At 42.3% G+C, this 12,934-nt stretch overlaps 2 protein-coding genes across 2 annotated transcripts in view; both read right to left on the bottom strand.

Annotated features, from left to right (window-relative positions):
• Positions 1-12,934, bottom strand: part of LOC146679671 (protein NLRC3-like) — a 97,316-nt gene that overhangs the window by 52,336 nt on the left and 32,046 nt on the right. The window lies entirely within an intron of this gene.
• Positions 12,092-12,934, bottom strand: part of LOC146679674 (stonustoxin subunit beta-like) — a 6,272-nt gene continuing 5,429 nt past the window's right edge. Inside the window, exon 3 of the mRNA XM_085450104.1 lies at positions 12,092-12,934. This exon is cut by the window's right edge and continues 520 nt beyond it. Within this exon, the coding sequence (XP_085306230.1) occupies positions 12,904-12,934 (31 nt within the window). The 3' untranslated portion in view covers positions 12,092-12,903.

Here is a 12,934-nt window from a genome sequence, read left to right as displayed (position 1 = left end):
TGACTGGGTTTCATTTACCAGCTTTTTATGTTCTTCCTGCAGTTTCCTCCCCACATCACTCATCTTAACTTTTTTCCAGTCCTCCTCAGTCTAAACAGAACACACAACAATACAAAGAAAAGCTCAGGTGATTGATCTCTAACACTAGGCATCCCCAGTCTTATTCTTAGCAGTCTAACTTCTCACCATATCTTTGAAGGCCTCTCCATTGTAGTAGCGCTTGGATGCTGGATACTCTATCGTTTTGTCACATAGTTCCAGGAAACTGGAAGCCACCAGATGCAGCTACTCTCCGTCATAGCCGTACAGCTTTTTGTCCTCACACGTCATCAGCACAAGCTCGTCACATGGACATGAGGTGCCCTTTACCACACCAATAACCTGCATTTTTACAATCTCGGGAAGGTAGAATTTTCCCCAGGCGTTAACTTCATCATCATCCCCGTTGTATTTGGTGTTCTCAAGCTCTTCTATCCACAGGTCAGCACCACTTGGCTTCTTCAGGTGAACGCACATGCTTTTGTTTTTGGAAACAAAATCTTTCACCCATTTCAGGTACTTTTCACCTGGAAAGAAGCAGACAAGGAAATATGGATGAATGTAGAAGTGTTGGAAAAGACAAATAGCAAGGTTATCCTACAGCAGTTTGTGAAAATGTTGTATCTTGAAATAAGCAGGCAAAATGAGGATCTCACTTATCTCATATGTTCTGACTACCGACTTTCTTCAGTTAAAGGACAAAAAAAGGGCACACTGGAGGCTGACAGAGTGTGCAATGGTGGGAATCATTTTGCAGAACTCACTAAAGTTTGTTTCTCCTGGAACAAGCTTTTTACACTTCGGCAAATGAAAATACTGTGTTAAACTAAAAAAGAGCACCAGACCAAGGTCTACAGTACTAACAGAAAATCATGCCGTTACCTGTTGCCTGTCGACACAGCTGCTGATCTTCCTCACCAAAAAATGAGGATCCCTGAAAGGAATAGAAAGGTTATGTTAAAATGAATGACTGTCACGGTGATCATGGGAAGCTCCAAAATATCACAACAATAGCTACGAAATCACAAAATGCAGTGTGATGTCTGTAAGCACCAAACATGACATCTCTGCAAATTCATCTTGAAACATGCAGGTACCTCACACGTACAGCTGCAGCCATCTCAGCCATTTATCACCTAGAAAAATATGTCATTGTTAAAACGGTCATGGAAAATCCAACTTGAGATCAAATCTACTTAAACAAGTTTGTGACTTTCAAAAACAAACAAAACATAAATCTAAAAAATCTTTGCTGTTAAAATAGAATTTATTTTGTCAACTAACCGGAAATATAATGGTCTTTATCTGTTATTTGCTTGCCACTCAGTATATTTATTCTAAGCCTAAACACTATATGATAGTGTTGAGTTTAAAAACGAAACTAAGGTGAATGTGACAAACAAAGCGCCTTCTTGTTCTCTGTGATAATGTAAAGTTATTAATGAAAAAACAAACGAGTAAAAAACGGACTGGAAACATGTCTTCAATCAAAACTCGACAAAAACAAAGAAACAGCCTCACTTCTCTGCGACGCTCCCTAAAAATGTCGTTACGTGTTACGTACCAGAGATTTCTATACAGCCCTTTATCAAGCTGAGAGAAAGTGACACAAAACCCTCCAACTAATAACGACTAGCAGAGAGGCTCAGCTGAGTGTAGTTACCTGGTTTGCAGACGCATACAGACGTTTCCTGTCCTCTCGGACGCAGCTGTGATAGAACATGTGGTGCATTACCGCCACCAACTGGCTTGGAGTGAGGACCGGAAATCGCTCATGCCAATTACCGGTAAAAAAAAGAAACATAAAGAAAAATTAAGTGAAGAGATAAATGAATACATTAAATCAAGAAGAAAAAAACCCACCACCGGACATATACATCCTCATATCCTTCTGTACAAATGAGTTTGTTTTAGAAACTGAAAAAAGCCACAAAACCTTCACATCTAGAAATCCTTTGCAGTAAAACTTGTTTTTTGGCAGGTTCCACAGGTTTTGAATCAGTTTTCTTCTTTATTCCTGATAATTTTGACAATGAAAAAGAACATGTTCTATAGGGCTTTGGAGTTGACGTCACGCCGCAATGCATTGTGGGAGCGCGGCACCATTTTCGAGGTCTACGAATCAAAACAAACACACTGTGTTGGAACGACGATTACACGATGCTTAAAAGCAGCTCAAAAGAGAATGGACTGTATAGAGACCGATTGCGTCCAGAGGCGAAGCGGCGGTACTTGCAGAAAATAGCGTGCAGTGGAAATGTGGACCCGTATGAAATACGGCCGTGGAGTAGAAACCCTGAAGACGTAGCCTGATATATTTTCATACCTTATCTGTGGAGTCAGCGCGTACAAGTCGTCATTCAAACAAAGGTAAGTCAGCTCGAGTACTGCGTGTGAAATGCGTTTGATTTCCCTGCAAACATTCACATTAGTGCAGCATAAATTCATTCATGAGGGGAAATTACAGTGAGAACATGTGGAGGCTGTTAGAGGGAGAAGATAGTGAGTTCAGTGCAGGGCTGTGCAGAGAGGTTTAAAGGGGCGGGTGCTCAAAGTTAAAAAGGGGCACATTGAACCAGGCTGAATAACAACAACACACATTCATCAAGAATCTAATATGGGAAGGGCAGGGCTGTGTTGGTCTGAGACTGTAGACATTAAAAAGTCCACAGGAGAGATGGTAGCTGATTAAACAAGTGTCATGAGATAATAACAAAATGCAAAGATTGGTGACAGCGCTTGGAACCATAAGGCAACAAAAAACTATGTATGTAAAAAAAAAAAAAAAAAATATATATATATATATATATATATATATATATATATATATATATATATATATATATATATATATATATATATACATACATATATATATATACAGTGGGGCAAAAAAGTCTTTAGTCAGCCACCGATTGTGCAAGTTCCCCCACTTAAAATGATGACAGAGGTCAGTAATTTGCACCAGAGGTACACTTCAACTGTGAGAGACAGAATGTGGAAAAAAAAATCCATGAATTCACATGGTAGGATTTGTAAAGAATTTATTCATAAATCAGGGTGGCAAATAAGTATTTGGTCACCTCAAACATGGAAAATCTCTGGCTCTCACAGACCTGTAACATCTTCTGTAAGAAGCTTTTCTGTCCCCCACTCGTTACCTGTATGAATGGCACCTGTTTGAACTCATCATCTGTATAAAAGACACCTGTCCACAGCCTCAAACAGTCAGACTCCAAACTCCGCCATGGCCAAGACCAAAGAGCTTTCGAAGGACACCAGGAAAAGTATTGTAGACCTGCACCAGACTGGGAAGAGTGAATCTACAATAGGCAAGCAGCTTGGTGTGAAGAAATCAACTGTGGGAGCAATCATCAGAAAATGGAAGACATACAAGACCACTGATAATCTCCCTCGATCTGGGGCTCCACGCAAGATCTCATCCCGTGGGGGCAAAATGATCATGAGAACGGTGAGCAAAGATCCCAGAACCACACGGGGGGACCTGGTGAATGACCTGCAGAGAGCTGGGACCAAAGTAACAAAGGTCACCATCAGTAACACACTACAACGGCAGGGAATCAAATCCCGCAGTGCCAGACGTGTTCCGCTGCTGAAGCCAGTGCATGTCCAGGCCCGTCTGAAGTTTGCCAGAGAGCACATGGATGATACAGCAGAGGATTGGGAGAATGTCATGTGGTCAAATGAAACCAAAGTAGAACTTTTGGTATAAACTCAACTCGTCGTGTTTGGAGGAAGAAGAATACTGAGTTGCATCCCAAGAACACCATACCTACTGTGAAGCATGGGGGTGGAAACATCATGCTATGGGGCTGTTTTTCTGCCAAGGGGACAGGACGACTGATCCGTGTTAAGGACAGAATGAATGGGGCCATGTATCGTGAGATTTTGAGCCAAAACCTCCTTCCATCAGTGAGAACTTTGAAGATGAAACGAGGCTGGGTCTTCCAACATGACAATGATCCAAAACACACCGCCCGGGCAACAAAGGAGTGGCTCCGTAAGAAGCATTTGAAAGTCCTGGAGTGGCCTAGCCAGTCTCCAGACCTCAACCCCATAGAAAATCTGTGGCGGGAGTTGAAAGTCCGTGTTGCTCGGCGACAGCCCCAAAACATCACTGCTCTCGAGAAGATCTGCATGGAGGAATGGGCCAAAATACCAGCTACTGTGTGTGCAAACCTGGTAAAGACCTATAGTAAACATTTGACCTCTGTTATTGCCAACAAAGGTTATGTTACAAAGTATTGAGTTGTATTTTTGTTATTGACCAAATACTTATTTTCCACCCTGATTTACCAATAAATTCTTTACAAATCCTACCATGTGGATTCATGGATTTTTTTTTTTTCACATTCTGTCTCTCACAGTTGACGTGTACCTCTGGTGCAAATTACTGACCTCTGTGCAAGTTCCCCCACCTAAAATGATGACAATCGGTGGCTGACTAAATACTTTTTTGCCCCACTGTATATATCAGCAATCAATCAGAAAATCATTGGTTCATATTACAATTAAATATGAACAGGCTCCTTAGATGTAAGCAGTTCAGATCTGATGTCATTTACATTCTTCACACAGCACATTCGTCCAGGCTGACAGGTAAACATAGAACTAATCTCAGGTAACATGACTCATAGTAGAGATCCAGTAAGAAAGATTGCAGGCTCTAATATTATTACCACACAATCCAAGGACACACCAACAGCTCAGATTTGTAGAACTATTTAAACAAATGTCTTCTGAATATTCAATTCAGGTTCACAGTGGGGGGGGGTTTCGTGGAATTTTTTAAATAAAGTCTGCAACACAGAAAGAGCTGTGATCAAGCTATTTATTACTGCGCCAACACACATCAAACATCACAGTTCAGTCATGTCAGCGCTGCCACAGAGGTCGTGCTCCTCCTCCTTTACGCCTTCCAAGGAAGAGGGAGGAAGTTACAAACTGATCCTACCACACTTCACGTGTCTCGCTATGAAACCTAACGCATCAATGGTTGTGCTGTTTTGTGCCCTTGGCCTTATCAGCACCTGTAAAGGGAGTTGTTTTCTCAAACTGCTGAAGTAAGTTCATCTAGTTTTAGCAACTTTCACTGAACAGTAACAGTGTCACAACTAAGCATATGCATAAGCACTTAAACACTTTAAATGAGAATAACAGAACATTTCTATTACAGAGGCTGGAACCTGTCCCAGTAGTAGGTAGAGCACACCTGGACAGGTCACCAGTCTGTCAGAGGACTAACACAGAGACAGACATCAGAGTAACAAATCTATTTAAAATTAATGTAAGTTTGCTGCAGCTGTATGTATGAACATGTGTTTCTGTGCTCACAGTCCACCTCTCAGGAACCTGCAGTTCACTTTTAGTCTACTTTAAACAGACCTCACAAAAGGCTGATGTGGCTGGATCAGTAGTCTGATTTGAGTACGATACCTTTGGCCAGGGATTCATCTGGTGCATCGCTTCACTGCAGTCTTACGTATTTTCCCCACACCTGAATAAAAAAATACTGATATATACAAATAACAGCTTCAGCTGATGCAGCCTGACTCAATCCTAGATGTTCAGCACACAGAGACACAGAGGTGCCGTTTAAAGTTTAGTGTTAACCTGAGTCACTGATCATTTGCAGTATTACAGAGTCTGGCAGTCTTTGCATGATGTCCACGTCACTGTAAGTTTCTAGCTGACTTCACTGCAATTTCAATTTCAATTTCTGCTGTTCACAAACGCTGTCCATCTAATCTGACTGAGCTGGAGCTGTTTTGCAAAGAAGAATGGGCAAAGATTTCAGTCTGTAGATGTGCAAAGCTGGCAGAGACAGACCCTAAAAGACTGGCAGCTGGAACTGCAGCAAAAGCTGGTTCTACAAAGTGTTGACTCAGGGGGTGAATAATTACGCACACCCCACTTTGCAGTTATTTATTTGTAAAAAATGTTTGGAATCATGTATGATTTTCGTTCCACTTCTCACGTGTGCACCACTTTGTGTTGGTCTTTCACCTGGAAGTCCAATAACATTGATTCATGTTTGTGGCTGTAATGTGACAAAATGTGGGAAAGTTCAAGGGGGCCGAATACTTTTGAAAGCCACTGTATATGTAGACACAGGACTACAAGTAGAAGATCAGACATGAAAGTGGAGATAACACAGAAGACCTGCAGCAAAGGTCAGAGGTCAGACTGGGCCCCTGGATTCAACAATGAGCCAATGATCATCAAGCAGTGACTAAAGCAGAGCCCTGACGTTCTGACATTCATCACACAGTCAGAACAAATGTCTGCTGATGACTTCATCTCATGAAACGACTGATAGATGTCAGTTCATTGATCAGCTGAGCTGCTGATCTTCATCGTCACAGAAACATTCAGCTTGTTTCAATCAGTAAATAACTCCCACTACTCCCAGTTTGAACTGTTCCCACTCAAAATGCTGTGAGAACAATGATCATTGTAGGACTTCACAAACATCACGTGTTGTTTTCCACATGTAAGATCAGCAAACACACAGAAACTTCCTGTTGCCACACACGGCCTCTAAAATCTCTTCCACGCTTTCTGTCTGAAGTCCACTCTCTGTGTCGGATCCACAGGAAACAACAAGATCTTATTAACATGGTTTTCAATGTGTCTCCTTCCAAAAAGTCCAACCAATGAACAAATGTGTGTATTTGTGGAGGCCGAACAAAAGCATGACACATTTCTCTGTTTCTATAAACTGGAGTCAAACACAAACATGAAGAGTTTCACTGACAGACTCCAAAATGCCCCCACAGTGGATCAAAGGGAAATCCTACAGTGTGGCCAGAGACTCTTAATGGCTCCAACATCAACACATCCACAATGTTGGATCCAGTTCTGCCTCACAGAGTTACTAAGACACACCCTCTGCCAGCATCACAACAGCTCCACCTGCTCCACCTGCCTCCTCAGCATCTGTACACCTGAAGAGAAAAGAAAGGCTCCAACAGCTCAAATCTACAAAGGATTCATGAAGTTTCATCCAACAATAACATGTTTGCCTTCCACAGTGTGCTGTTAGACACCACTGTACCTCTGCCATTTCAAAAAGAGCAGCTTGGGAACATTTTGGCTCCAAACACTTTGTGTTTAAGTTCTTTGTTTTCTTTGTGAAGCCGACAACATCTGGAGCTTTGTGACTCATAGAAACATCATTTTGTTCTTTAGATGACAGCAGATTGGGACTGAATAATCAATCACTATCAAACCAATAAAGACAAACATGCTGATTTTACAGGAACTTTGTTGGAGAAGCTGCAAAGACATGAAACTGGTGGAGATCCCAAACCAGTTGATAGTGCTGGTTATTCCAAATAAAGCTGTTTCCCTTTGAGATGAAATGACTTTGTGTCCTGATATATAATAAAGATGTTGTTGTTTTTGAGCCCCTGTATTAAAAGTAGTTTAAAGTCAGCTTGAGTTTGATGTCTTTATGTCAAAGCTGCTCATGATGTTGAGCTGCTGATGGAATAAAAACAATATAAAAGCATGTAGTCCAGACTTAAATGTAGCCTGTTGTTAGCTGAGGTCCACACACAGTGTTTGACAGTGTAAAGTGTGTGAAAGGGCTGCTGGTGGAGCTCACTAGGATGAGCAGGTGACCACGAGGTGGAGAGCAGCTGGCCTGGCTTTGACCCGGGCCACGCCCCCTTTCTCTCTGCTTTGCTGTCACTTATCTTCACTGCTCTGTCCAATAAAGCTGAAAAAGGCCCCGAATCAAAGAAATCTGCTGCAGCCTCTGAAATGTCTTCTGTTTCCTTCCCGACGGCTTTTTCACCGTCAGCCCATCAGACAGTCCAGCAGCATTTATGATGATGTCATGATGTTGAAGAGGCTGCTACGGTGGCCTCCCATGACCCCCAGCCTCATCACAGCTGAGATGCAGACATTTGAAAACATTCAGCAGACAACTGAATAACAGTCCAACACAACAGTCTGTGTGCAGACACACACTGACCTTTCATATAGTCAAACACAGCTGGTTGAGTCATTTCTCTGTGAGTCTAAAGTGAATCTAGTATTTGAAAGTCCACTTCCTGTATTTGTTGTTGAAGACTTCTTCAGCTTCTTCTCAAGGACATCAGCTGCTTGTTTGGCAGCAGAGGCAGTTAAGAAGCTTCCTGAAAAACACTGAACAGTGAGTTCACTGTGGCATATGACAGATTCAGCTTTCTGTGTGCAAATGTGTCTGTGTCGACCTTTCAAATGCTGTTGAATCCAAAACATCAGCGGCTCCTCGGCTGCTCACTTCATGCACTTCTGTCTGTGTGACAGTCCAATGACATCACAGCTGTTTCCAGCCCCAGTGTCTCAGGACTGGACACCTTTAAACATGTCGAGGATCAAACAGCGTCCAGCTAAACACACATGAAACTATCAGAGCTGACAATCATTCCAATAACATCTAATGGTTCATGTATGTAGACACAGGACTACAAGGAAATGGCTCTCAGCATCTGGCTGTGGGAACACATGAGTCCCTGTTTGTGTTCAGATTGTGTGCATGTTTTAGACGTGTGTCACATGTAGAAACACAACAATCCCACAATGACACACAGATGTGTTTGACACAGCTGTGCAGCTGTAAGTTGTTTCTAATGATTCATTGAAGCTCTTCTAACATTCTGGAGACGATCAGTACATGAATCTGTTCAACACGACAACAATTTGACTTCAGTGTGAACGTTTGCATTAAATAACCTTCTTCATCCAGCTGACAGCATCTTCATCCTATGATGTGAACAGTTCCTCCTGTTGATGACAAACCTCTGACAGGATCTGCTTGAGGAGCTTTTTCATGTGCAGCTCTCTGAGCTCAGGGCTGAGCTGCTGTTTCATCTTTAAGAGCTGCTGCCTCCTCGCCGGACTTGTTCTCCTCTTCTTCTCCTAATGACACCATTTCTGCTTCATATAAAATTCAATAAAGATGCTGACATGTATCTGTAGCAACAACATCATTGAATCTAGAACAACTGGAGCCAAACCAGTGGCTCTGCTGGGATCACTGGTGAGCCAACACTTCCTTGTTGATGCAGATTTCAGGGCTTCCTTTTGCTCCTCCGTTATAACTGTTCTCTCTTCTCAACACATGATGACACAAAGGAATCAGCAGTGACAAAGATGATGCTGAAGAGAAGCACACACTTCACACATATAACAGACCAGTGCAGTTACACACACCTCTGCTCGACATCAGGCCTCAAACAAAGACACAAAACACTAACTTGACTCTAAACAGAAGAAACGAGCAGCTGTTTCTGTTCTGTGCTTATTTATATTTGACACACATGCTTCTCTTTGTGCAAACACACATCGCACTATAAGGGTAACCTCGCACACAATGATTGGACAGCACAGTGATGATGCTGGGAGATCCTATACGCAGCAACACAGAAACACTGAGAACTTTAAACAATGATGGAAAGTGTTATAAATGACTTGTTGGCCTCTGATCTGTCACAAACAGCTGAAACGTGTCTCTCATGAGTCACATGAAGGTTTTTGACAGAAAGGACAAAAAGTAGCTGCAGTCAGTTTGTGTCATTTTTATATTTATTCATCTGGGAGAAAAATCTGAGGGACATTAAAATGTGTTTTCAACAGAGACAAGAACATGAATATAACAGAACAGGTAAATGAACATGTTTCAAGTAAACAGCTGGACTGATCAGGTCCAAACACAGAGTGATAAACTTGTCAAACAGCTGTCATATCTTTATATAGAAGCTCTTTATAAATGCTGCTCACTGCAGTCTGTTTACTAATAATGTCAAAGTGTTAGAAACACAGAAACATCAGAATGGTCTTTGTTCACAGAAACCTGTCTGGGATCCTTTGTTGTTCTTTTGATGCAGAGTTACATTATAAATATAAAGAGTTATTTCAGAGTCTCATCAGTTTTCCTGCATGTCTTTATTTAACACATCAGCAGGGCTGAAGCTCTCATGTTAAACACACACTGATCTATGGACACGTTCATGTGTTTCTAACAGAACCAGGCTGTTATCAGCCTGCACTAACATTATGTCACACACACTGAATGTAACAGTGACAGTTTACATCATCACACAATCAGCTGTGATTGTTTCACTGTCATCAAACGAGTCAACAGGAAGTAGAATCAATAGAAACCAATCATTTACTGACAGCATGTCTGATGGAAATAAGTGCAGATTATGTATGAAGTCTAACTGCACACAGTAACTGTGTTACAATAAGGACTTAACAGCGCCCTCTGCTGGAGTGTTTCAGTACTGCGTTAACTAGAATACACCACCTCCTCCTCACACCACCTGCTACAGCTCTACTCTTCTATGACTACAGTCATCCACAGCACTGATGTGAGGTCACATGGTTCATATGTAAGGAGCACAGCTGACCTCAGGTCAGTTTAATGACTGTGAGCAGCAGCTGTGTTATTGTCACTGTGACAGGGAGACACTCTCAGACACAGCGCTCATGTCAGCTTGTTCTCATGCAGGAGGATCAGGAGCTCCATGTTTGTCTTTCTGTTTGAATCATGATGTGTTTGTGCCATCAGAGTCTGTCATGAGTACTCAGGGTTTCACAGCAGCTCTTCTGGATGCTGACGAGGACTCCAACCTCATGTTTCACCTCTCTGAGCTTCTGATGTCTGTGAACACTCGTGTTTCTTCTCTGGGCTCATCTGGACAAAAACACCTTTCTGTGTTTGGCTGCAGCCTCATTCTGACTGACAGGAAGTGTGTTATCCATGAGCTGCACTTCTGTGAGGAAGTTTCCTGCTGTGTTTCCTGTCTGTGGACAAACACGAGTGTTCCAGCTGAGGACTTGGTTCCTTCCACCTGTCCATACAGGACATCACGCTGTCTGCAGCTCTGTAAATGCAGCTCCAGGTCCTTCCACGTGCTGCTCTGTATTTGTGCAGTTTGTAGTGTGTCCTGGGAAACGTAGCACACATGGTGTTCTTCTGCTGTTTCCTCCTTTCACTGAGTGTGAAACACTGACGCTGTGCTGTTGTTCACAGAGGGGAGCTGATTCTAGCTGCAGCTGGACTCTGTCATCTAACTGAATGTGTTGGTGCTGATCACGGGGCTCTGAGGGGGGAGCAGCAGGAGGACTCTGGATGCTGACGTCAGTGTATCTGTGGAAGCTCCCACAGCGTGTCTGTCATTCAATATTGTGCTGTATATTGTATCTATGCAAAGATGAACAGACTGTGTGTTCACTGGTCTCTGTGCTGCAGCTCTGATGTCATCATCACTCCCTCCTCCACCCTCAGCAGTCCCAGCATGCTGCTGTGGTGCACCCCACCCTCACTCTACACCTGAGCCACAGACCACACCCTCCACCTCAATATACACCACAGTTTTCTCTGCTGTGGAAATGAGATCAGGAGGAAATCATCATTATTATTATTTAATAAACGCTCACATTAATGTGGGCTTATTTGTTTCATATTAGAAACATTAGTTGAGTGTTTTTAGTATAAAATGGTCAAAGTCCCTCTTTTTGCTCCTCCCCTCACCTGTGGATGGGCGGTGCTGTTACCGTGGTGACAGCTTGGATGTGTTTCAGTCCTGCCTGGTTATCACTGCAGGAATCTTTCACATTTATTACAGGTAATAACTCTGATTTTTCTGTGTATTATGAACCAAATGTATCCTGATACACACAGAGATGGATGAGCAGAGGTTTTTTTTGCAGTTTATGTAGTTACTATGGACTTAATGCATACATATTATTAAAATTAGGGCTATAACAGTTGTATTGATGTATAGCAACTTGAAATGCTCCCACAAATGGCTCCACAGCATGTAAAAATATAACAAAAGCTCTGGCGGACTTGGTTCTGTGGTCAGTCTTAAAGGGTGAAGTTAAACTCTGTAATCTTCACTGTGTCACAGAGTTCAGTGAGTCCCGTTATTCACAGTATCAATCAGATCATCAGAGAACAGCTGATCAGCAATCAGTGGTGCCAACAGCGCCTCCTGTGGTGAGAGGATGCAATAATGCAATGTAGCATTTTTCCACTCAACACTTGCAGTCATGGAAACTGTCTGTTGGATCTGTGTGACGTTGCTTTCTTGGTTAGAGTTCCTCACAAATGTCCAGATGATTCTTCTAATGAGGCGTCGACCATGTTTGCAGCTCTTTGGAAGAAAACGTCGCCCTTTGCCATCCTTACTTTTCTTTGACTTCTTCAAATGCAGCTGAACTCCAGCTGGTATTTTCTTGGACTTTGCAGCTGTTTCTGGTCATCAGTTCATTCCTGCAAACCTCTGAAGCTGAACAACAATGATGCTGCATTGCTGGCTGATCCCAAAAGGTTGATTCTGTTCATCTGGACGTTTTCAGAAACGTTTGCTCACTGATCAGGTGACTTCTTCAGTCTCAGCTGACTGCAGCTTTACAAGCTTACAAACAGCACATTTGCACAATGACTGAAAGCAGCAGCACCTGATATATATGATACTAATATAATACATATACATATATAATCCATACTAATGATGAAGGAACTGAGCTCACAGTCCATTGTTCATTCAGTGAACTACTCAGTTTATTTTGGGCCTCAGAAATGCTCACTCTGTTTGTACATCACTGTCAGCAATAGACTCATTCTGCTGTGTGGACAGGAACACATGTGACATCACTTCCTGTTTGTTTGTGACTGAAGAAGTTTACAAGGAATCATTTAGAAGAGTTTCAAACATCAACTGATTGAATCCATGAATCTGAAAACGTGTTTGTGAGTGAAAGAGACAGACATGTACAGACTGAACTATCTGTTCAACAGTCAGAGTGTTTCTGTAACAGGAGACACTCTTTACACTCCACTCAGCACAGGGACACTGAGGCACCACGAGAC

This window comes from Copadichromis virginalis, unplaced genomic scaffold (assembly GCF_057382275.1).
Source record: "Copadichromis virginalis isolate Kocher_CV1m ecotype Utaka unplaced genomic scaffold, C_Virginalis_male_GT1.1 unmapped_scaffold_1, whole genome shotgun sequence".
Taxonomy (NCBI): domain Eukaryota; kingdom Metazoa; phylum Chordata; class Actinopteri; order Cichliformes; family Cichlidae; genus Copadichromis; species Copadichromis virginalis.
The sequence above is the reverse complement of the archived record's forward strand: the minus strand, read 5'-3'. Positions and strand labels throughout refer to the sequence as shown.